Raw genomic sequence first — 25,338 nt, forward strand, 5'->3', positions numbered from 1 at the left:
TAGAGCTCCTTAATTTCTTTTTTCAAGTAGTTTATTTCAGCCAGCTGTAGCTTACATGGTTCCATGTTGATGTCCTGAAATTGATTTAGAAAATTTGATTTAGACCAACAGTCTAAAGCTCTAAATAATTACATTTGCAGTAATAGTTGCAAACAGAAAACACAAACATCTAATTGCAGATACAGATACAGTCATAAGGCATTGAAGATTTGCACATGCTAACCTATTCTCTACTCTTGTTCTATATTGTGTAAAGGCTCAAAAGATATTAGCGCAGTTTAATTTATCCCGAAAGCCTTTGTTGGGTGTCTTTTGCACTAAACGAAAAAAATTGATCAAGAATCAATACAACAATTGATAAAGAATTGGACACATAGGCAGAATCATTAAAGGCATTGGTATCAGTAAATTCTCATCAATACTCATCTTAGTCGGCAATCATTGTCTATTGGCACAGGAAGTGAGGTCTTTTGGAGTTGTTGTTTGTTGGTTCTGGATAAATATAAGTACAGCCGGATGTCTTTGCTGTTTTTTATATTTTGTATTTTTCGACATCAGGTAATGTGCAAGAGGTTTATCGGCTGGCTGCTGTTGCTGGAAATGGTGACAGTGAAAGTTGGGACTTAAGTAGTAAATGTGCTATAAAATCAAAACAAAAAGCTAAAAGAGGCAAAAAAAATTGCTTGAGATAGACTGTTAGAAATTTCTTGTGGCTTCAGATCACACACTCTATATAAAACACACTACTTAAAGCCACCTAGTAGCCATGGCCACCTGGCATTCAAAGTGGCACTTCTTCCTGGTAATGTGAGTCTACAACGAACGACTCACTTTTGGGTCAAAAAACTCTAGTGGCTATTTGAGGTACTACAGCCACTTGGATTAGAGCCTTTTCATATTAGTAATTTGTTAAATTATTGTCTGCGTAATGTTCCTCTTCCTGTTCCATTACTTACATAACCACTCCAGTGCCTGGATTATACTTTCCCTTTTGGTCCAAGTGATATAAATTTGATGATGAGACTGTGAGTGCGCGGGTCGACATCCGTTCGTTTGACTGTTTTTTGTGGCCGTGAGGACTCATCTGCAGAGATTTCATATCACAATGCACCAACCGTGCACGGGCACCAGGCGGCGGACTTCAAGTGCACATTAAAAAAGTCTAACAGCAATGTCTCCAGCTGTCCGTGTCTGCAACAGAGTATAATCAAGGCTTAAGTTTCCCCTGTCTTTCTCTTCTCAGTTGCCTGTCTGACAAAGACACACAAGGCACACAAAGCAGTACCTAAAATTTTCAACTGAGAGGACAATTGACAAATAAAAGAGGAGAGGATGGGACACATGGCTGCCTAGGGAGAAAAGAGAAAAGCATCAGAGAATGGAAAGTTGTAGAGTGATGGATGGTAGACAGTGGGAGAGAGAGGGAGGCAGTCTTTCACCCTGCGGGAAATTGGAAAATAAATTGAGTTGACATAGGCAGGTTTGCATAGAGATATTGATGCTGGGGAGTGGGAGAAGAGAGCTTTTGACTCGGGGCTTAAAAGGTTCACGCGAGGCTAATCATGTCTGTACCCACCGGTTAGGATGACCAAAAGGTTTCTTGGGGATAGTAATTAGCTATTTCCATCTGCCATTTATAGAAAGATACAGTCCAATGTGGTTGGCTCTTCAGCGCTAATTAAATGGTGCTTTGGTATATAGTTAGGTGTACTTAGGAAAATGAGGAAGAGTAATTATTCTAACAAAAATCAGAGAAATAAACTTAGCTGTTATTGGAGCATCTTGTGGGTGAATCTTCTGCTTGGTGCCAGTAAAGTGGGACCCACTGTGGGATGTCAAGTTTGATTTTTAGTGATGTTCACATTTCGATGGCTTGGAGCAGACAGCTAGAGTAAGAGTAAGGTGTCATGCATGCTTGTATGAATGTGTGATGGAAGTACTAGTCAAAGTATGCTATGTGTTCAACTATATATATCCATTGCAGGAACTTTGCCCGAAGACAAGGATCTTCTGGGAGTCATTGCTTTTCCACCATGAGGACTGGGGTCTAAATTATGTTCTGGGGAAATTATTTTAGCCCTCAGAAGACCTTGGCGAGGTGCAAGGACTCTAAATGTGCACCAACTTTGGGTGGATGGGGGAAGTGCTGCACTTCCACTGGCTGCATAAGATACATGCAGCATTTGGACCCACATTTTAGAAATTGTTTCTATCTAAAAAATGATGAGAACACAGCAGCAGGCCGTGCATTAAACTGCATAAATGTAAATGCACTCTCATACAATAGTGAGTTTACTGAGCATTTGAGCGTTGATGTTTGTTAGTCAGGTCTCTGTAAACTGAGGTGACAGCTGATCAATGGCTCTTCATCCTTTTCATTTCCAGTCCCAACACCCACCCGTTCAGCCCCACGTCTTTGTCTGTGCTACTAAGATACATCCCTCCAGCTCCATCTTTTCATCGCTCTCATCCCTTCTTCCTCCAAACCCCTGCTCTTCTTTTCTCCTGTTTCCTTGATGCTGTTTTGTCTTTTATGTCAACTGAAAGACTCCTCTCCTCTCCTCTCCTCTCCTCTCCTCTCCTCTCCTCTCCTCTCCTCTCCTCTCCAGTTTAAGCCAGTCATAAGTGTGTCCTTGGCTTCCTGGGGAGCAAGAAAAGGGGCTTTACTTCCTTCCCCCTCCCCTGTTCATTTACTCCTCCTCTCACTCTCCCTATCTTTAAAAAAGGTGTTAGTCATGTGATGACATCCAGAAAAGCTTCAGCACATACAGATCCTCATAGGCGCCTGTAGGAGCCAGTCAGTCGATAATCAGGGCTCGATGTATCTCTGATGGAGCTGACAATGAGCTGACAAGAAAGGCTTATGGAAAACACTGACACCCCCCACAGCAAGGTCAGGGTTCAGCATTGATCCGGTGAAAAAGAGGCGACTGCAAGAATACATGGCTGAATTTAAAAGCAGTTTGTCTAACGTTACAGAGTCACAGAGTTTCGTTTCTGCCATGTTTTCTCCGACTGCTTGGAAAGTCGCATCTTCCAAGTCATTTCTGATTCACTGAGTCTGGCCAGTATTGTAACAGGGGCTCTTTTGCAAAGAACCAGATTTTCAACACCAGAACTTTGTAGTTTTGATATGAAATCAGTTTGTAGTCCAACTGCTGCTGACTAGTTACGCTTCAGTAAGCTCTGGTTGCAGTTCATTTGAAATAAAAATAAAGACAAATGAAATTAAATAGGGGGAACGGTCTGCAACCTATATGTCTCCAAGTATTAGGAGCCTAGTATTCATATTAATAGCATATAATTACCTTTGTCAAGCAAGTTATGTTTTTTTGGTCTGCCAGCCTGCCTGTAAACACAATAGCTCAAAGTTTTAAATGATTTCCGTTTAAAGAAATTAAAAATTTAAATTTTGCGTATGCGTACAAGGGTCTTCAAGGTCAACGTAATGATTTATTGGTCAAAAATTGACAAAAGGTCGTTTACCTTAGAGACTATGATTCTTAGAAGTGTGGTGTGGTGTGTTGTCAATATATAGAAAGTACTGTATTATCCTGTCTTCCTTCTCTCTCCCCAACCAATCACGGCAGATGGCCCCGCCCCTCCCTGAGCCTGGTTCTGCCGGAGGTTTCTTCCTGTTAAAAGGGAGTTTTTCCTTCCCACTGTCGTCAAAGTGCTTGCTCATAGGGGGTCAAATGATTGTTGGGGTTTTCTCTGTATGTATTATTGTAGGGTCTACCTTACAATATAAAGCACCTTGAGGTGACTGTTGTTGTGATTTGACGCTATATAAATACAATTGAATTGAATTGAATGACTATAAAGATTTAAAATATAACAAGGTAACTTGAGCTAAAAATGTAATAAGCTCAAGTTATTCATGTGCATGTAATTACAAATCAATTGCTGTTATTTACTTACCTCTTTTTATCTGATTTTTACTGCACTACAAGGACGGAGGTTTGTGCTCTCTGAGTGCTTCTTGTTTAAATCTTAAAACTTTTAATGCTTCTCAGCTTCTCAACTCCAAATCTTAAGAATAACCTTAAGTTTCTAAGACCAGCAGGGCATTATTGAAACATTTTTCCCTATTTTGATGTCAAAGAGGATTTTATTTTTTCTTTTCCAAGCAGCTGCCTGTAACAGAGTGGGTGAATAAAACATGGCACAATCTGTTTATCTTCCTCTGACTGACAGGATGATTTAGAAAAAAAGTGCTCTCTTTAAAAAAAACTCTAACTGCCTTCATCATCAATGTCCATTCCTCTTTTTCAACATCCACCTTCGTCCTCTCTTATCCCCCTCTCTCTCATGATTCCTGGTGATTGGGAGGGGGTGAGGCATGCAGCCATCTGCTGCCCAGCAAATCCTCTCCTGCCTTATCAGCCTTAATTTGTTTATTAACGCCACTCCTGGGACAGCAGCGATACCTCTATCTCTCTTATCCCATCAATCTCTGCTCATCTTCCTCTCTATAGTCACCTAAGCTCTCCGCCTCTTTTCTCCTCTGTGAGCTTTTATCAGATGTTCCTCTTCCACTCAGTTTAGGCTCTTCAGCTCTGCAACTGTTTGCTCCCTTTATTTTACCTGGTAGCATTCATTTTTTCTTCTGTTTGTCTACGTCTGCCTTTTTCTCCCAGAAGACAGATTGTAGGAATGAGGTCAGAGACTGTGTGTTCGTGTGTCTGTGTGCAAGTGAGCATATGGATGTGGATATGAATGTAAGGCGACTGTTGAGGTTTTGTTTATGTAGGTGTTGCTCTTGCTGATGTCATTATGATCCCCTGCAGAAAAGACAACGGACACAGGAACATACCCTGGGGATAGGTGTGTGTGTGCACGCGTGTGTGTGGACCTTTCATTGAACCTGGCTACTGTCATATTGTATTTCTATGGAATCTATGTTTGCCCACACTACATCACTAGATAGTTTACTTTACTGCATATTCTTTTATCATATTTTCTTGCCTCGGGAAGTAATTAGAGATTAAAGGTTTACTCTAGCAACTCCTAGATCTTTGGGGACTGCTTTGTTTTCCTGGAGCTTAGATATTTAGCTGTTTTTTGTTATTTAACTCAGATGTGAAAAACGAGAATTTATGTATATTTTATTATTTGGTCAGCTACTTGATACTGTTTAGTAACCTTTAAAAATCCCGAAACACACATACACAAAACTGTAACTGTAACTTTAAAAATGCAAATAATTTGTGAGTAGTGCGAAGTATTTTATTACCAATACAGGAGAAAATCTCTTCAAGTGGAACTAAAATTTATTTCAATAAAATTAGATTTTGATATTGAGAAGACACAAAAAGTGGGTGGGGTGGTTGTGGGTATCAAGGGTCTCACAAACAACACATTATTATCCCACAGAGATTTTGAAAAAGGAAGTCTGATGGAAAATGTCTGCTTCTTTGATAAAACTGGGAATTTAACATGTGCAACTGTCAGCGTCCAATTAAAGTTGAATGGGTGTGCACTGATGAGTTGAAGCTTAACATTCACTGTGTGGATAGGCTGATAAAACATTCATTAATTTAAAATACTTTGGCCATGCAGTTTGGGGTGAACTTTGGTACCACTCTAATGCTACAGTTTTTATGAGCTTCTGGCTGCAACTGCAGTCGAGGCTTACGCTGCTACTTTGTTTCTCAGCGAGGGAGTAAAAGCAGCTATCCTGCTGTGCTTTTTCGCTTCGCTCATGTATGACACAGACATTTATGGTTAATTCAACTTTCTTTCTTATGTCACAGTATTTAGTTGGATGACAAAAACACTTATAAACAGTGTTTATAAGCACTTAACAACAGGATGATGTATACATGTAACAATGATATATGTATACATATAAGATAAGATAAGATAAGATAAGATAAGACTTTATTAATCCCACAGCGGGGAAATTTGTGCGTTACCTCACCTGAGCTGAGGTAACACACAAATTTCCCCGCTGTGGGATCAGATAGCAGAAGAAAAATACAAAAAAAATACAAAAAAAATACAACAAATACAAATAAGTAAGATAATGCACTATATACAACAGTATGTTATTATGGATAGAGAGTTGTAAAAATGTGCAAGACATAAATGTAACTATTCTACCATTACTATTACTATATAAGTAATAGATATCTATAAGTATAGACATGTACACACGCACACACACATGTACACACTAAATGTACATATGTATACATATACATACACATATACCTGCACACGTCCATACATATAAAAGGTGCATTATGCATGAGTTGTGACCGTCGATGTCCACAATGTCCAGTGACTCATGACTGAGGAGCTAAAGAGTGTAACTGCATATATACAGTACTGTGCAAAAGTTTTAGGCAGGTGATTAAAAAATGCTGTAAACAAAGAATGTTTTCAAAAATGGAAGTGCGACTCATTCATTTTCATCAAGCAACAAAATGCAGTAAATTAACCAAAGAGAAATTTAAATCAAATCAAGATTTGGTGTGACCACCCTTTGATTTCAAAACAGCATCAATTCTTTTAGGTACACTTACAAACAGTTTTTGAAGGAACTCGGCTGGAGAACTAACTTGGAGAACTAACTACAGATCTTCTGTGGATGTAGGCTTCCTCACATCTTTCTGTCTCTTCATGAAATCCCAGACACCCTTGATGATGTTGAGATCAGGGCTCTCTGGGGGCCATCCCATCTCTTCCAGTACTTCTTGTTCATGTTTATGCTGAAATGAGTTCTTAATAACTTTGGCTGTATGTTTGGGGTCGTTCTCATGTCTCAGAATACATTTGGGTCAAATAAACATTCATTTATATTTCTGAAAGCATTCTTTGTTTACACCTGCCTAAACCTTTTGCACAGTACTGTAGACTTATTTGTCTTCTTTGCAAGCTACATATAATCCTGTTTAGTTTTAGAAACAAAGTTTAACCTGCACACTGTTTGTTTGATGTTGACATGGTCAAAAACATACATGTTTAACCTGTAATTTTAAAAAGAGACATTTAAGGGAGATAGTACGTGCATTGATTTCATTGGTCAATAATTGAAGATCCAAATTGCACTAAACACTGAACATTGAACATACACTGGATTATACATATATATATATATATATATATATATATATATATATATATATATATATATATATATATATATATATATATATATATGTATATATATATATATATATATATATATCGATCTTTTGTACAAAGTTTTTGTAGGTTGGTGTCTAGTTGGTTGTTCAGCTGTTGATTGGTGGTCACGTTTTACCTGCATTTCTGAGCTTTGAATGAAAAAATGGAATAAAATGTGTCTCGATGAAGAAGACAGTATCCTAGGCTTTTACCCGTTTCATGCTGGAGTAGTCTGCAGCTTGGGTGTGCCTCTCAAAAACAAACAACTAAGGAAGATGATGAAAAACTGGAAGAATCAACAGCGATAGCTGGCAGTGCAACGTGGGTTCAATGCACTGTTTGTAGTCTGTTATAGATCTGAGAGTACTGTGTACTCCTCACAGAAACAAAGAACGCAAAGTTGTTTTGTTCTTTTGATTCCAAATGGTGCATCAGAGTTGCAGCCTTGGGCAAGCTGTCTCATGCGCAAACACTAACTCATTAATTCTCTGCATCACTTAAATGTCAGCATTTCCTCCCTGCTTTACACAAAGCTTACTTATGACATCATGTTCTGTCTCTGTTTCTTGGCTCTCATTTGTTCATTCATCATGTAACACAGATCAGCAGTGATGATGGGCGTGCTTCATTTCTCCTCCTCAGAGGGAAAGATCTCATGTTCATCCAAAATCCTCTTTGTAGATCAGAACTTTAAATTGCCACACGGGTTCATAATCACCGTAGTGCAGCTTCCCAGTTAAAAGGGATGTACTGGAGTTTGATCTCGTATCTGTAGGGTGTGTGTGTTTGTGTGTGTATGCTGAGCCTTCACATACCTGTGGCTCTAAAGGTTAGCTTTGTATACCCGTGGTTATGGATACCATCAATTTGAGAGATCTGTGACGCTCCGTGAGTCAATGGGAGAGGCTGGCTGTGGCATGATAGAAAGCCACTCTACTGATTGGCTAACACACACAAACATATATATATGAAAATAGATCTTACCTTCTTTAAGCTTCACTCTTGAGTCTGCCTATTTTTTATCACAGCTTATTTTCCTCTGCAATCACCAGGTAATTACATGGCTTGTTGCTTCATCAATTAAACATGCGCGTCTGACACGCAGACTTACAGTGTAGCACAATATTGATCACACCATTTTTTGATATGACAACACGAGTAAAGTGCTGACTATTTTCTAATTGAGATTGTTATTTTAGCTGTTAGTTATTGTCTTTTTATTGCGCCTTGATTCTCAGAGGCAGCAGGCTCTCTAGAAAAGAACACTGTTTAAATGAATAGTGTATAAAATGTAATTAATCAGCCCTTCGATTTGATTTAACGCAGAGCCCTGGATATAACACAGAAACACACATATGCAGCAGATGAAACTACAAGGTAAAGACCAATCAACAGGCAAAAAAATCCAATAAAATAACACAGTAAAGCTAAACAGCGCCCCTTTAAAGATAACAGCCAGTGCTTTTTTCTCAGTGGAAACCCGTCTCGTATCACTTCAAAGTGCCAGTCTTTCCAGATCATTTTATCTTTATTACAAGCCCTCGTATCACACGATAGCTGCGGTCATCATTTGCATTATTGCTCCTTTGAACTGTCTCTCTTCAGCGGAAAAGACTTCCTCTTTTGTCCTCTTTGAATACGTGCACATCTGCTGTTCGGCTCATGGAAAACCTCATGCAAAAGAAGCAAAGTGTTTGCTCTCAGGTCATCTGCCGCCTGTATTATTCATCTGCAACATTTCCACCTCCCAACACATGAAATATGAATGAGACCGAGATGACCTGGAACCACTGAAGACGCAGTGCCCAGCAGGGCAGTTTGACTTGGAGGGGCGCTTTAATGCCACTCTGCAACTTATATTTGATGTTTAGTAATGTTCTAAACTCATTCAAATGGATAAAGATTTTTTTGGACAAAACCGCCAAGCCAGTCAATTTGGTGGTCAAACAGTGTGTCTGCAACAAACAGGGTGATAGGAGATATGTGCTATGTAAGAAGAAGCTTAATGGAGAATTTCGCCAACTAAAACTAACTAGTAAAAAACTGGGGGATAATCTCTTTGCAACAGTCCTATCAATTATAACAAGACATGCAAATCGAGGCTCAAATTGCATCTACACCCTGCACATAGTTGGAGAGGAGCAGGAAGATACGAGTATCTGTGCTCAAGGACTTATTTTTTGCAATATTTTCACTCTAGCATTTTTATCACACGTTCAACTTTGACAGCCAGCATCCTTCCTGTGCCCATTGTGCTGCCATCATAATCAAATGCATTTTTTTTCACTTGCTGTTAAAACGTTTTAAAACCATTTCCCGCTGATGCTCGGCGCCCAGCCGGCCTGCTATAAAAACAAAGTGCACTTCTTATTTTTACATATGTAGCCCAAAATAACCGTTTTCAGATTCCTGCGGAGACGAGCACTCAGCAGCTGTAGTAAAACTTCTCTACTGTACAGCTCTTCATATCTCCACAGAGACCTGTAGTCCACACACATACCACAGTCATTCTGCCTAATTAGGGGTACTCTTCCACACTTCCACCTTTTGATGTTGCCTGTGCTCGGAGCCTCGCGGGCTCCCCCGCCCACTCCCTGGCCTCCCCTCCCTCTGATGAGACTAGTAGTATAGGTGTTGCTGACAGTGCCCCCGGGTGGTGCCTCATTAACCCACATTTCAGTGGCTGATGGTAAACAGAGAGCCGGGGGGGGGGGGGGTTTAGTCTGTTTGTGGGAATGCGTCTGAGATGTAAAATGGAAATGCTGAACGATGCTTTTGAAGATACTCTTCAGCTTGTGCATACCAGGATTTTTTTTTTTCTTTGAAAAACCATTTATATTTATTTTACATCACCCAGTTCCCCATGTTATTGTCAAACTAGTCTATTGTAATGATGTATTCATTTACGGCTGGAAGCTGGAGCTTAAATATTGGAAAGGCATGATTTCTGCTTATTCATTCTAAATCCCTAAGTGGAAAAAGCCCACAGGATGCTGCTTGGCTACTATTAAGCCCCAAAACATTTAGTTAAATAAACAAATCCACCGTTTGAAAGTCTTTGAAGAGGTTAAATGTTGTATCGTGTTGCAATCTGTATCTGCAAGCCTACAGGTGCCATTTTCCCATTCGTCACAGGTCATCATTTCTCTTTGCTGATGAGATGGAAGCAAACGTAGAGTCTTTTTGCAGCTTAACTACCAACAGTGTAGTCTGAGGTGTGGGTGGGTCATGCTAGTATCAGCTGGCACAGCTTTAAGCTTCTAGCTTCAAGCAGGGTAAGGATCAGTTTACAGAAGCTTGGCTACCTCCTCCTCACATTTCTAGATGCTTTTTTCCTCTTAATCATGTAGTTGTCACCCCCAGTGGGAGCTGACTCAATTGCACATCTTACCTGGAGCCTCAAAAGAGATATTTTATTTTCAAAGAATTATGACACATCCAGTCGTATTTGATGTGAAAAACTGGTTGAGATTCCCTTGAAAGAATACGTTGAAGCTGGAAGAAGAAACTGGAAAACACTCCACTGAAAACCTCTGTGGATTAGAGCTGATGTTTTTCTTGTTGTGTGTTGTGAGTGAAACGATTTGAAAGGACCGAGGTGATGAAGCTGATTCCCCAGGACATCACTGCTGAAAAGCAGACTCCTTTTCTAAGTAGTGTTTGTTTACTGTTGTTTTACCTCAAACCTCATGATATAGCGCAAGAAAATTTTAAGTAATGATATTTCTGATAATACAGAAAAAAGTCAACATTTTCTTGCTGCAGCATTTAAAAGTAAGTGAAGGTTATTTAATTATAACACGGCAATAAATCTTGGGCAGAGACAGCACAGTAGGTAGAGCACTCACCCCATGATTGGAAGCTCAGGGGTTCAAATCCACCAAACAGCTACCCTGAGGTACCCCTGAGCAAGATACCGTCTCTACGCACTGCTCCCCGGGCGCTGTATTGGTGGCTCCCCACTGCTTCACAGGGTGAATGGGTTAAATGCATCCATCCATCCATTTGCTTCCACTTATCCTTTTCAGGGTTGCGGGGGGCGCTGGAGCCTGTCATAGGGCAAGAGGCGGGGTACACCCTGGTCACCAGTCTGTCGCAGGGCCAACACACAGGGACAGACAACCATTCGCACTCACATTCACACCTAGTGGCAATTTGGATTATCCAATTAACCTATCCCCACAAGCTGCATGTCTTTGGACGGTGGGAGGAATCCGGAGTACCCGGAGGGAACCCACACAAACACGGGGAGAACATGCAAACATGTGCGGCAACAGTGCTAACCACCGTGCTGCGTTGGGTTAAATGCAGAGGACAAATTCCCTGGGGGATTAATGAAGTGTACAAAAAAGCCACTTTTTACTACAAGCCTCATCCAAGCACTTTTGTCGCTTTGTGTAACATTAACACACACTTACACTCAGATTCATGCATCAAGGGCCATTTGGGATTCAGTATTTTGCTCTAAGAATACTTTAACCTCCTAGGTTGTGGACATCACATTTTGGGTTATTTAGGGCCTGATATCCACTTACGAGGACATTATACTGCTACTATTCTAGAAACATTTTAAACGAATATCGTCATATGTGGCTCTCATTTTTCTTAGAAGCAAAAATTTGGTAAAAAATAAAAATCTGGTAATTCTTTGTTTTTACATTCATCAGGTCCCAATCAGCCCAAATATCAAAGAGAAAATCAAAATGCATGCCATGGAAGAGTTCGGGTCTTAGGAGGTTAATATGCAAACAGGAGTAGTTTGGGAATCAGACTGCAGATCTTCCAATTTTTAGGTGACCCGCTCTACCGCCTGACTCACAGCCGCACCAGTGATACAGCACAAGCTAAGTATAAGCACACAAGTAGCCTGGGTAGTGTTTTATCTTGAAATTTAAAGTAAAAGTACAAAGTTTACATTTTTTACACTTTAATTTAACAACAACTAAAGTTACTTAACCATAAGCCTGCATTATAATGCAGCTAGCCAGAGCAGCTAGCCAGAGCAGCTAGCAATGCTCGTCGTTTGTTTACTTTTGGGTTGTACATCATCAGCTGCTAGCATCTCCTCCTTTGTAGCCTGGTTGTACATATGTTTCTGCATCAAGTGGTGAAACAGGTTTGTTGTTTCCACCTTCAGCAGCTTTTCAACCGTTTTCTTGCCTATTTTTTAAAGCACTGTGCTTTGTTGAAGGTTGTAGAGGCTCCCTTTATAGGTATTGAATCCTCACCTGAGGCTCTTGCTTTCAGACATGATATGACATTATGACACTTTGTGATTACATGAAAATTTATACTATTATTATTGCGATTGCTATGATATGGCACAGCAGTATCAAACATATTAGCAACATACTTATTGTGCTGTTTCTTTACAATTTCAAATTTTTCCCCTAAAATGGGATTAAGAGGTATAGTTTCTTGAGAGGATTTCAAGTCAACAAATTACATTAAAATGTGCCTGATTAATATTTTGTCCTTAAAAAGTTGATCCAAATTTTCTGTAACGGTTCAAAGTCCACTGCACATGTTCTCAGACAGGAAAAGACTACGTTTTCCACGAGGCTGCTCACACTCAGTTCCATCCAGACCCTTATCTTCTTTCTGTGATTAGAATTTCTTCAGCCTCCCTCTTCATTGCTTTAATTTGCATCTAAAACCATTTAGTAAACTAATCCTTCTAATAGAAGTAAATGTATAGACTCTGATCCCTCAGTGCTCTTCCCTCTTCTCTGTGCATCCTCCCCCTGACAGGAGAATGAGAGGCACTTCACTTCATTAGGTTACTAGTTTCTTATTACCTGCTGAGCCCCGCGCAGCCCTCGTCTTGCAATGTGTGTGTGTGCCCTGTCTGTCTGTCAAAGCAATGAACTCTAATAGTCTCAAATGTAAGGTGACTCATCTGGAATGAGCCATTGTTCTTGATTACAAATAAGACTGGGACCTCCATTATTTATTTCTACTGTTTTTATATATGAGAAACACAGTATATTTGATTTTCCATCATATCAGATGAAAAAAGTTTTAATTGATTCATTTTATATTCATTTTACCACACAGATTGCACTGAAACTCCTTTGTGTTCATGCCTCGAAATGCTTGCCTGCAAGTCAGAGTCTAAAATGAAACATTTCGATCATGTTGTTAGAATTAAGTTCTTTTTCCCAGATGAATTTCCTCTCTGGCTCAATCTTGCTTGTGTGCATTAATCTAAAATTGAAATGGCGGTCAGATGTTTCTTACGTAAGACACTGCAGATAAGCATCTCGATCAATGGACTTTAACGCAGAGGCCAGATTGCTCTGGAGGATTGAAGCTTGCTGTGAATCGACAGTTACAGGGATAGAGACGTAAACTGGTGGATCAGTGCATGGCTTACAAAGACAGAGGGCAGGCGAGCAGGAAAAGCATCACATCCAGGTCGCTTATGCAAAACTAGAGGCACATATGATGAATATTTCAAAAAGCAATGAGGTGTGTTTTGTTTTAACTCAGCCTGATTCATCACTGCCTCACAGTTGAGCTGCAGTTTGTTTAAAACGATTGCTGATTTGCCTAAATGTGTAAGGAAACTGTTATCGTGCCATAGCTTTCTTTATTTAGACAGACAACTTTTACCCAACCACCTCACCCACTTAAAAGAGGACAGAGGCAGTGATATTGTACACTTAGCATTTGGTGGTGATTTATTACTTATGAGCTTTCTCAGACTGCCTCACATTTACAAAGTCTGCTCCCTTGGTCACCGTGGAAGTCATTGTTGTTGCAGGCAGCTGTTATTGCGGCTTCAGAGGTCTCTAAAACGGAAACCAGTCGGTCGTATTTCAGTGCCGCTTGTGAGTGCTGCCTTTGGGCTCGTGTAAAGTGAAATATCACAGCAGCCGCCTGTGTTGGAGCTGTATTGGAGTCTAGGCTGCGTGCTGGCACACAGTGTGTGGACAGCAGTCTGCCATTTTCTGCCACACGCTGAGTTGCAAGCGCAGTGTGTCTGTACATTCAAGTGCATGTGCACTCCCACGCATTTGAAGTACTCTAAGGCGCTGCGCTGGCTTGGCTTAGAAGACATGAAGATATATTTGAATCTGGCTTTGTCTGTTTTTTTTTAATCGTTTTGTGCACAACGTTTTTTTTACTTTGTCAAAACAATCTTCGTGCAGTGTCTTGACTCAGCGCCACAGCTGATGTGAAGCGCAGCGTAAAGGACAACAAACACAAACAGATCTAATTGACTGTGAAAGTTGTCTTCAGAAGTTTACTGCCACAGCGCATCCAGCAATGACTGAGCTGATTTAAGTCGCTGTTTTTCAAAAGCATCTTCCAGATTTTCACATTCTGCTCCTTAGGTGACTGTCAAAAAGCCTAATTTTGAAGTTTTGAAACCAGTTTGGCCAGAGGTAATCGGAAAAAGTTGAATTTATCAGTCTCCATTTGTCTCACCGTGTGCCCTTGCTTGGCCTCGCTGTGCGCTCTGGCAAGTCTGTCACTCTCCTGCAGCGCTTTCCAGCTGTGCTAACGCTGGCTTGCCTTCATTTCACACAGCACAGACCTTCTGATTCAGACACCTGCTGAGACGCAGCACACTTTGGCAGCAGGTAAACCTTTTCATGCCGTGTCAGGTTTAAGGGTGTTTAAATATTGTTTTCCCAGTCAGCCCGACCACCTCACAGAACGCTTGAGGGAATCTTTTCATAGTTTTTTTAGACACCATCAGGACGTGAGGACCTTGATGTAACTTCCGTTTCTGAATGACAAATTTAAGTAAATTTTCTTAATGCCTTAAGTTTCAAAGTTAGGTAATTAAATCCACGACAGCAGCAGCACCATTACCCTAAATGATTTTAGCATGCTTGGAATGTGTAGATTTTGTTGATATCATTAGAAACTCCTGATTTCTAAAGGCTGGGCATTGGTATTATATTGGACTACAATATATATTATAGCTTTTATGACGCTTTTCTGACCCACTACTTTGCTTATAAACCTAGAATAACAGTATATATTAATTCTACACCAAGTCAGCCACAATATTAAAACCACTGACATGTAAAACTCTGATCATCTCGTTACAACACAATATTGTTTTAGGAAACCTTAACTGCTGGCATTCATGTGGAAGCTACTTTGAAAATCTAAGCACAATCTGCCTAAAGACTGTTGGAGATGAAGCATTTGCCCTTATTTGATGAGGCTCTCCCCAACGTCAGTGGACCTCCTCAGCCCAGCAGGACAGTGCACTGGACATTTCCCAGGAACAGCTCGACAAAAGATCTAACGCACTGACCTGGCTTCCAGACTTCCCCAATTACAATCCAATCGAGCATTTGTAGGATCTACTGGAACAAGCACAATCTAAGGAAGGCTCCATCCGGCAAACCACGGGACCCAAAGGATCTGGTGCCAACGTCCCGGTGCTAGATACAGACCGCGCCCTAGTGAATGCCCCGATGGGTCAGTGCTGTTTTAGTGGCACATGAGGGACCTACAGTGCTCTAGTGTTTTTGCCTATTGGTGTGGAACATAGCAAAGGCACAAAGAGTAAAAAAGGGAGCTGCCAGACTCCCCAAAATGTCAAATCTGTAGCTGCCTGATTTTTGATGGCAGAATTTCTTGCATCTTGTGGATAAGGTTTGCAAGAATGAAAAGCTAATTATGCTGGAGTCTGAGCTATCGCCCTACTAGCAGTACAGGTCTGTAAGCAAAGAGTTTTTAGGACGCCTGCTGCAGTGTATTATATTTAAACCCTGAAAAATCTAGTCACAGATTCAGTGCTAACTGCTTATTATTCTAATTCAGTCAAAATGAGGCCTTAATTACTGACAGGAAGTGTTTTATTGTGTTATGATGCATTAGAGGCACATGTGACAAAATCATTGTAGATTTTAAACCAGTTTTGTTAGCTACATTTAGCTACATCTTTAATGTTTTTTAAAAACCATTGGCAAATTACTGGAATACACCGGGCAGGGTTGTGTTTAGTTCGGGCTTCAATGTGGTCACTGGAGACCAATCACATCTGCTTAGGACAATGCTTGGAATCCCACCAAATGTGGCACCCTGCTCTGGGTGGTATAAATTATATGACTAACAATGTAACTCAAATTTTTGGCAGAAGTTGCATTAGATTGTACAGAGCAGATGAGGAGGGCACGGAATAAGATAAGAAACTGCACAGTGAATACAGCCAGTTTTCAAAATAAAAGACTCAGGTGCAGACTGTGTGCTTTGCCTCTGCAATGCTCCTGTGGTGCTTTAAGCTAATATTTGTGTTGTCTTGTGCTGGATAAACTTTTATTGTTGTGTTTTTTAAAATAGATCACTCTTGTCAGCAGCAGGGATCCTGTTTTCCCTTTTTTTGAATCAAGATGGTTCTGATTCCTGAAAACATGACAGCAACCAGAATATGTTTACATCCTTTAATGTATCTGTTTTGTGATGAACTCATGGCATTTTCAGGAAATGTGAGCACTGAGGTGTGTGAATTAGTGTCAAGCTGAGAGGTTGCCAGACAGGCACACACATATATAAATAAACACACAAAGATGGACACACACACATAAATACACACCTGCACACAGATCTTGATGAGATAGACAGGCACAGTCTGCATGTTTGTAGGGAACACTAGGAGGTGTCAAAAACCACGAGCACATTATTATCACCTCTTCTACTACCGCACAGGATCTGAAAGACATCCAGCCTTCATCATTCAGACACATACGCACACACACACAAAGAAAGAGAGATGAGTAATAAGACAGCCTACTCTGTCTGCTCAGAAACACTTCTGCATAGTTTAGGAGGTTCAGAAGCACCCATGAGGAGAGGATGAATGAAACGGGCTGGAACAGCAGGGAATTGGCTCAGTGATTTAAATGCTCGCTGGATAAAGACAGAAAAAAGAAATAAATAAATGGGTCACTTCAGTCAGTGGCGATAACCAATTTCTCATTCCCTTTCTGTAAAGCCTATCGGTTTCAGTGGGATTGTCAGAGCAGGGTTATTCCATGAGCAAAAAGGCAACGAGAGAGGGAGTATGTGTCACCCACTGTTTCGCAGTACTGAGCTTAATTCTAAGCATTCAAATCTGTTTGAAATCTCCACATCTGGGGACAAACAAAATGTGAATGAAAAAGCTGCATCATATTTGCTGGGAGGACCAGGAGCCTGTGTAGAGGGGGAGTGGGAGAAAAAAGGAAAAAAGGGCGGATCTACCCAAGTCCCTGCCAATCATCCAGCACTCCTGGGATGGAGGAGGGGAAGTGTGGGGTGGGGTTCATTTCTAAATGACAGCCACTTGTCACAGCTTTGGAGCCAAAGCACTCTTCACTTCCCCGCATCCTGCAAGGGGCAAGGGGGGGAAAGGAGACTGGGTGGGTGCTAACGTCAGAAATCATGTGACCTGAGCTTTGCATGAGTCTCTGGTAGATTTTCTCATCATGTGGTTGAAGATGGTGGAGGTGGATGGAGGTTTAAACAGAAGAGCTGGGGTTTAACACAAGGTGGGCCGAGGCTTTTTTCTGTTTTATTAGACTTTGTTCTGCATCAGGCCTGCAGATTCATTCATCCCAGTCTTAGATGTGTGTTATCAGGTCAGTCTCTGTCGTTTTTGGCCTGTTGTCCTAGATTACGTTCATGTCTGCTGGGTAGTAGTAATGTATGGAATTTACGTCATTTGCTTCACTGCTTTTATTGTTAGCTTTACTGCTCAAAAAATACCCATTACTTGAAAAGCAACTGGAGGCTGGTGTAGTTGCAAAGTGTTGTACGGTGGTTCCACACTGGATGCTGAAGGTTAACTAAACTTTGAGGTGCTTTGTTTGGTATGTTGTTGTGTGCAGATTCAAATATATTTACATGATACTGTTGAGACTGTTTCTTAATATATATTGTTATGTCATTATAATAGTGTTTCTTGATAAGGGCCCACAATATTTCAGGATCATTTTAAATAATCTTATTTAATTTGATTAATCGTTTGTGTTTGCTAAATGGATATTTAAACTTCAAAGTTTAATTTTACACTGAGGCTTCAAAGTAGGTCCAACCAGTATGGGTTTCCTCTCTTACTACACTGTAACTAATTGCTATAACAATGCACAAAACTGCATGTCCGTCTTTGTGAATACGCTTGACTTTTTTGAATTTTGACCCATTTGAGAAAAAAATATAGACAGAAAGCTATTTCACAATAACACGGTACATTACCTTATTTTCCTTGAGTACACCTGTAATTTATCTGAGCAAAGTTATGCTGCTTCAGTTCCTCAGTTAGTTTGTTAAATGCTTAATTGAAGTCATTAATTTAGTGTTATGAGGGTTATTTCACAGTACTTTGAATCATTTTATAATAATACATTGTTTATTGAGATTACAGGAGCATTAAAATACCATTCTCATAATAAGCAAAGAGCTGACAGTATTAAACTGCTAAGCTTATATGTCACCCATCACAGTGATGTAATATTTTTTTATTGGAAGAACCTGTTTTTGCAGATTACAGTAGTTTAAGTGTAAAATAACAGTATGTTGCTGGCAAATCCAGCTGTCTGGACCTAACATTGTAAATTAACAGAAAAATGTTTTAAATTGTGATTTCTAATGAAAAATAATTACTGTATAAATTGTCCTTTTGTAAATATATATTTATATATTATATATATATTCTCCTCAGAGTGTTTTTGAGGAAGTCCATGAACGACCCCTAACTGATTAAACACACACATGTTCTTGTGATGTGCGTAATTCAGGATGCTCTCTCCTGTCAGACGAACACTAATTATGTAATTGACTCAACATCTAATTCACTCTAAAAAGGAGGACTCGGTTTGTTTTACAGTATCAGGATACATCTGCTATTCAAGCCTGAAGTCTCTGATGCCCATTGTGTTTCTCTCCTTTACTAGCAGACCTTACATATAGCTGCACCTGGCAGAGCAATCGTGTTTTTTTACTCCAAGAGTTTATTATTATATTTAGAAATGGCAGCTTATTGATTGATGTCCTGTTTTTCTTGCTTTTCTCTCTCTGTTAACTTGTAGCTCAGGGCCACGTCTGTCTGGCTCATTGGACGCTCCAGACGGATAGCTGTGCTGAGGGGAGTCTGAGAAGAGGAAGCTGGGCACTGTGGGATCTGAGCCAATGACCTGTAGGAGGAGGGAAGCAGCATAGAGAGTTGATTAAAATGGGGTAAGTTTAGAAGATCAGACAGCATGCTGCCAGCAGGAACTGTTGGCTGAAACAAGAGGATTTCGCTCCAGAACTGATCCTTGCAACATGATGCTCACTGTTAGGTAAACTCTGCCCGATCAGAGTGAAAAGCAGATGTGCTGACAGCAGAATAAAGACACGCTTATAACACACTGATGATGTGTTTGCACATAGGCACAAATAGAGTTGTGGTCTTTTCACAGCAGCGACTTACTGCCATACATTTTATGTTTAATTGGAAAATCTTGCAACTCACAGAGTGAAGGTTTTATGCTAGATTTTCTTCAATCGTGCTGCTTAACTGAGCAAAAGAGCCAGAGAAGGAGGAACCTAAAGACCTTCAGTGTCACCAGTGGTTTAGACGCACAGTTTTGTGTTATATTAAGTAAAAGAGGATACAGGGATAAACTGTGTAAGCGACTGAAATAAGATAAAGTGACTCATTTTGTGTCAAATAGTGATATAATTGCTCTGTGTTTCAATAGGACAAAACTACTGACTGAAAACTACCGACCTTTGTCTGAATAATAACCAGATGGACATGGATTTATTTAGATACCTGAACAAAATATGTGGACCCCCAGTCTTAAAGTAGCCTCTTCTTTTCAGGTTTGAAGCACTGAAACTTGAATTTAAAGATTTACTCCAATTCACAAGAGGATTATCACCTAACACCGATGATGGCTGGTGAAGCCTTTCTTGCAGTTGAATTTCTTTCTGGTCCAGTCAGGGTGTGCACTGACGAGAGAAGCAACATCATTTTGACACAGGAAAGGGAGTTCCCAAATGGTGAATGTTTTTATAGGGAAGTTTTGATATTACAGTGTGACGGTATGAAGCATTTAAGTGGGTTAGGATGTTAAAGTTCGTGAGATTACAATTAGAAAAAGACTGTTCAAGTATGGCTTGTTTGGAAGGGTTTCCAGGAGAAAACCTCGTCTCTCTAAAAAGAACATGGCAAAGCTACAACTGAACAAACCACAAGACGTCTGGAACAACGTCCTTTAGGCACACAAGACCAAAGTGGAGATGCTTTAAGAGGCACAGTCTGGAGAAACTCAAGCACAGGATGTCAGCACAAACCTCTCACACACTGTTAAGCATGGTGGCGGAGGGGTGATGATTTGGGCTTGTTTTGCAACCTTGCATTGTTTGAGTTAACCATGAACAAATGTGAGGCCGTCTGTCTGACAGCTAAAGCTTGGCCCAAGTTGGTTGCAGCAGGACGATGCAGAAGTGCTGTGGTGAGACTGTAAGAAAACAAATACATGGAAAACTCAGTGAACTGAAAAGAAGAGAGGGCCAAAGTTCCTCCACAGCAATGTGAGATGCACACACACCTACAGACAATGTGAGGTATTCATACAGAAACTTATCAGGTTATCGCTGCTAAACGTGGTTCCACAAGCTATTGAATCATGGGGTGAACTTACAGGACTGCATGTATATGCCATTAATATTTGATTTGACTAGAAGTGACTGGCCTACTTCCAACTGGGAAATGCAAAACTAAATCAAATGTTCCTGAAATAGACACAGACCTTTTTGGCCATATAATTTTAAATTGAAGGACTCAGTAATACACAAACTGATTCATTAAATTGGAGATTTTTTTGTCAGCGTTCTCAGCAATGCAGTAACTCTGACACTGAATCCAATCATTTGATTGATTTATTTCCTCATTTTGAAGCTGTCCTCTCCGTGCGCTCTGCCATCATATCTCGAGAAATCAGCCCCTGTGCATGCTGGACATGGTGACTGATTTACTTCCCTGATGGTGGGGATGAATTATTCCTCAGTTAGCTTGGTGACAGAGGGAGCAGAGAGCGCGAGACCTCCAGAGAGCATTTACTCTGGCAGTAATTCAACCAGAGAAAGGCACAGAGAGAGGGAGAGGCACAGGCATGTCGAGCAGGATGCTCCCTGCTATTCAGACACTCACACGCAAGCTAATTTAAAGCCAAATTTCAGATTTCAGCATTTTTTTCCCTCACAGCTGAACTGCGCACATGCATATTGTATGTGTCTTCTAAGCAGAATAACAGAGAAGTCACTCTAAGGCATCACTTAGTTTTGCAAGTAGTGATTTAAAACTGATTATAGAAATAAATCTGTTCATTTTGCAAAAAGAAAAAACAATACTGGATTTCTTTTACTTTGGGATGCAAGTAGGTAGTGAATGCACATACTTAATAACGATCAGATCATTAATGAAAAGAGGGCGTGGTGCACAAGAACCTGTCAGCCAAACATCAAGGATATACAAAAAACTATCAAAATGATTCACAGGCATTAAGATACTGATCGGTGTAAAGCAACAGAACATGCAAAACCTACAAAAAGTGGACTTGAAATAATGTAATTTCCCCGGATCACGAAGAATGACTCAGCCACATGAAGTAATATAACAAACAGAAAAAGCTGCTCTTATTCTACAACAAAGTGTTAGTCAATTCGTCCTTCTTTGTTGCATGTTTGCATTATTAAAACGCACAAATCTACTTTCATTTCCTTTAAAAAGAAAGCGTTGCCTAAACCAGCAGGACACAGGTTTACATGCTCGAGTGTGATTCAACCAGGAGTATTTTCTTACATTGCACTACATTTTCCTACATTTTTGTCATTGTCAGAGTAATCTACGTATGGGGATCCAAAGTGTTCAGGTAGCAGGACAGTGCATTTGAGATTAAATAAAAATGTAGTGTTACTTGTGCATGCGTGGTAGAGAAGCAGCATGCGACCTTGTGCAATGCATAACAAAAAATAGACAAAAGGAGAAGTCAGATATATCCGGCTTTAGATAATCACAGTACTTGTTAGTGCAATCACTCCACTCTTGTTTTCTTAATATGAAATATATAAAAATATCACCAGTCTCCTCCTTGTTCAAGATAAAGATAAAAGGATTATGTTTTTGTGAATGTGTGTCTTTCAGACTCTGCTGCTACAAGGATTCGTTTTATAAAAACAGATTCGTGCTTTTTTTCTGTTTTTTTGAGCATGTTCATCTAATTAGCAGCCAACAAATAAAATCCGAGGGAAACCGCCCACTGATTAACTCGGATCGCAGGGCTGCTTACCTCTAACCATGTAAGGAATGGCAATTTACTTATTACCGCGAATCCTCGGAGAAGCGTGGCGGCCTGTTCGTGCTTTAGCATTTGAGAGCATCTGAGTCTGGAGATGATTTGGATTTTATTATTCACATAATGCATCAGGGATGAGCCCTCTGAGTCCTTGTTTCATAACCATAGTCATAATCACAGCCATGACCCTGCGCTACTCACTGTGATGTAGACCCGATGTGAGATATGGAGAATGAGAATTTGTATTGGGCGGTGAACTTGCTATTTGTACTCATTAAAGAGAGCGACAGAGCCACAGTACACCCGGTGCCATCTTGCCAACTGTCTTGGCTGCTAATCTGCAGCTATACTGTCTGGTTAGTCTGAAGGAAAAAAGCAGAACCATCCGCCAGTGGACTGCCAGGCAGTTATCTTCATTACTGTCCCCTCAGCTTACTGCTTTCTCTTAACATCACACTCATTTCCTCTTTATCTGTCTCATCTTTGTCTCATCTGCTAGGGTTCTCTCATTTTTTTTCACTATCCTCCACTATCTGTCTCTCAATCTCATGTTTTAATAGCCGAAAAGCCAGGCAATAATCCCTCTATTATTATTCTTGCCGCAGAGAAAGGAAAAAAAAGAAATATCCCAAGGGGGCAGATAGAACGCCATTTGTATGATATAAATGTGATTACTCTGGTGAACGAACCAGGCTTCAGACACACTGTCTCTGTGTCCAGAGTTGTGGTCATCCAGTACATGTGGTCTGTGTAGTCGCCAATGTGGCTGAAGAAGACTGATCTGTACTAAAAGGTCATTTTACAATCTACACTGAAGAGTAATGTTTCAATTTTGAGCTGTGTTATGATAGAGGAAACATCTAAAGTAATGAAATTCACGTTTGAGGCTGTGAGCTAATGTTCCAAGATGTGAAGTCATTTTGTCAATTTCTTGCTTGGGTCCATGAATAAAGACATTCTGTCCTTTCTCGTCTTCATTGCTGCAGGCTGTGGATCTCTGTACCAGCTCACTGCACGTCTGAGGGCCGCTCGCTCTGCCCCGAGCCATGCCAGACGTGAAGCCTCCCCCGCCATGTGACTACCCCTCTACCTCCTCCGTCGCGGCCTCTGCCGGCTCCCCTGCTGGCTGCACCTCTCCGCTCGACCTCGTCATGGACGTGGAGCCCTGCATTGCCAACCTCCCCTTGTCTCCTGACCCACTGTCCTCCTTCCCCCGGCACAGAACCAGCGTCCCTCACTATCCAGGGTTTCATGGTCCACCTTTTCCCCTCATGGCCCGGTGTAACAGCAGCACCTTGCTTACAAACTTGGGGCTCAGGTACTGTTCCGGCCAACAGGGCGGTCTGGGGATGGAGCCAGGTCAGGGAGCAGCCTGCATTCATACTGGAAGCAATGGCAGCAGGCCTTACAGGAGTATGGAGAACTTAAACTGGAACACTCTGGCAGATTCTGGTCTGTGCTCGCTCAGCAGTGCTCCCTACAGGAGCGTGGACAGTGAGTTTATCTTACGCTACACCTCCACTAGCCACTGGTATGATGGGTCTCCAGACAGCTCCCATGGGCTGGCACCCAACCCAGAAAGCCTGGCGTTTTACCCTCGACCCGGACTGCCCAGGAAGGACCTGCCACTCTTCCCTCAGTTGCTGTTTCCAAGTGGTGTGGATGAATGGGATGCGAGGAAGGGCCTAAGAGAGAAACTCCGCCTTCAGAGTGCAAGGTCAGCTGTTGAGCCTCTGAAGCCCCTCCCACTGCGTCCTACGGTGTCCCCGTGCGCTGTACCCATGGAACGGGACAGTGGGCATCACGGGAAGTCAACAGGTCCTGTTTCCAGGCCACCCACTACAATGCGCATCACCAGCCCAGAGGAGATAAAACAGGAGGTCTTGAGGCGTTTACAGCTCCGTCGGCAGAATAGTAGCCCCAACCTGGCTCTCCACAGCGCCCCATCCACCCAGCAGGCAGTTAAGACATCCTACACAACAGACAGTATTTCAGGTAACAGAAGCAGATCAGACTCTACATTAGAGCCTCGAAGACCTCCTTTGGGACGCTTGCATATACCTACTTTTGAGGAGTTTAAGAGGATGCGGCAGATGGAGAGGAAGCAGAACCTTGAGTCCACAGTGGATGCTACACGATCTGAAAAACCTGTAGCTGACCTCCAGCAAGACCTAGGAGCATCAGATGGTGCGATAATCCTTTCAGACCCTCATTTCGAAAAGCAGAGAGAAAATCCCGAGGCCATCACGTCCTCAGAGAAACGTACATTCAACACTGTGAACGCTAACGGCACTGCAGCTCCCGCTCCCTCCTCCATCTCTGACACCAGCACGTACTCTCCCATCCGCACGGGGCCCTCTCCACGTTCACCCCTGCCGCCCCAGGGTGGCTCGGCCCAGGAAAAGGCCAGCAACGTAGGAGGGGATGATGGGAGTGCCAAGCGTAGGAGGAGCAGTCTGGAACCTGCTGGGTCAGTTCCCTTTCCGCCCAGCAGGGAGAAGTGGGAACGACCCTCCAGCTGCTGCCCTGCTCTTCTGCTGGACGGGACCGAACTGTCTAGCTATGGAGCCAAGATCTATAAGATGAAGGATGGTCTCATTGGCTCTGCACTGGACCTGATCAAGAAGAGGTTAGTGGAAGAGGCGTGGCAGGAGAGAGAGGAGTGCTGTGTATGTGTTAGTTGTTGTAAAGTTAAACTTAACATGTTGTCTATAGGCAGTGTTGGGGAGTAACGGAATACATGTACCACCGTTACGTATTTAGAATACAAAATATGAGTAACTGTATTCCGTTACAGTTACCGTTTAAAAAGGTGGTATTCAGAATACAGTTACTTTGTTGAAATAAATGGATTACACTGCGGTACTTTCCTGTTTCATATTGTGGCGGGTCAGGACTGTTTGGGTTTTGTTTG

General features: G+C 41.4%; 1 protein-coding gene across 4 annotated transcripts in view; it reads left to right on the forward strand.

Annotated features, from left to right (window-relative positions):
- The window catches only part of arhgef49 (Rho guanine nucleotide exchange factor 49), a 73,989-nt gene that overhangs the window by 31,771 nt on the left and 16,880 nt on the right, over nucleotides 1–25,338 (forward strand). For 3 of the 4 annotated variants that reach the window (XM_080903466.1, XM_080903463.1, XM_080903465.1), the window contains exons 2-3: nucleotides 19,170–19,317; nucleotides 23,411–25,053. In XM_080903466.1, coding sequence (XP_080759592.1) covers nucleotides 23,471–25,053 — 1,583 coding nt within the window. In that variant the 5' untranslated portion in view covers nucleotides 19,170–19,317; nucleotides 23,411–23,470. Of the gene's footprint in view, nucleotides 1–17,493; nucleotides 17,631–19,169; nucleotides 19,318–23,410; nucleotides 25,054–25,338 lie in introns of those variants that run through there. The other variant, XM_080903464.1, reaches the window with a different exon arrangement.

Source organism: Rhamphochromis sp. 'chilingali' (genome assembly GCF_963969265.1).
Source record: "Rhamphochromis sp. 'chilingali' genome assembly, chromosome: 14".
Classification (NCBI taxonomy): domain Eukaryota; kingdom Metazoa; phylum Chordata; class Actinopteri; order Cichliformes; family Cichlidae; genus Rhamphochromis; species Rhamphochromis sp. 'chilingali'.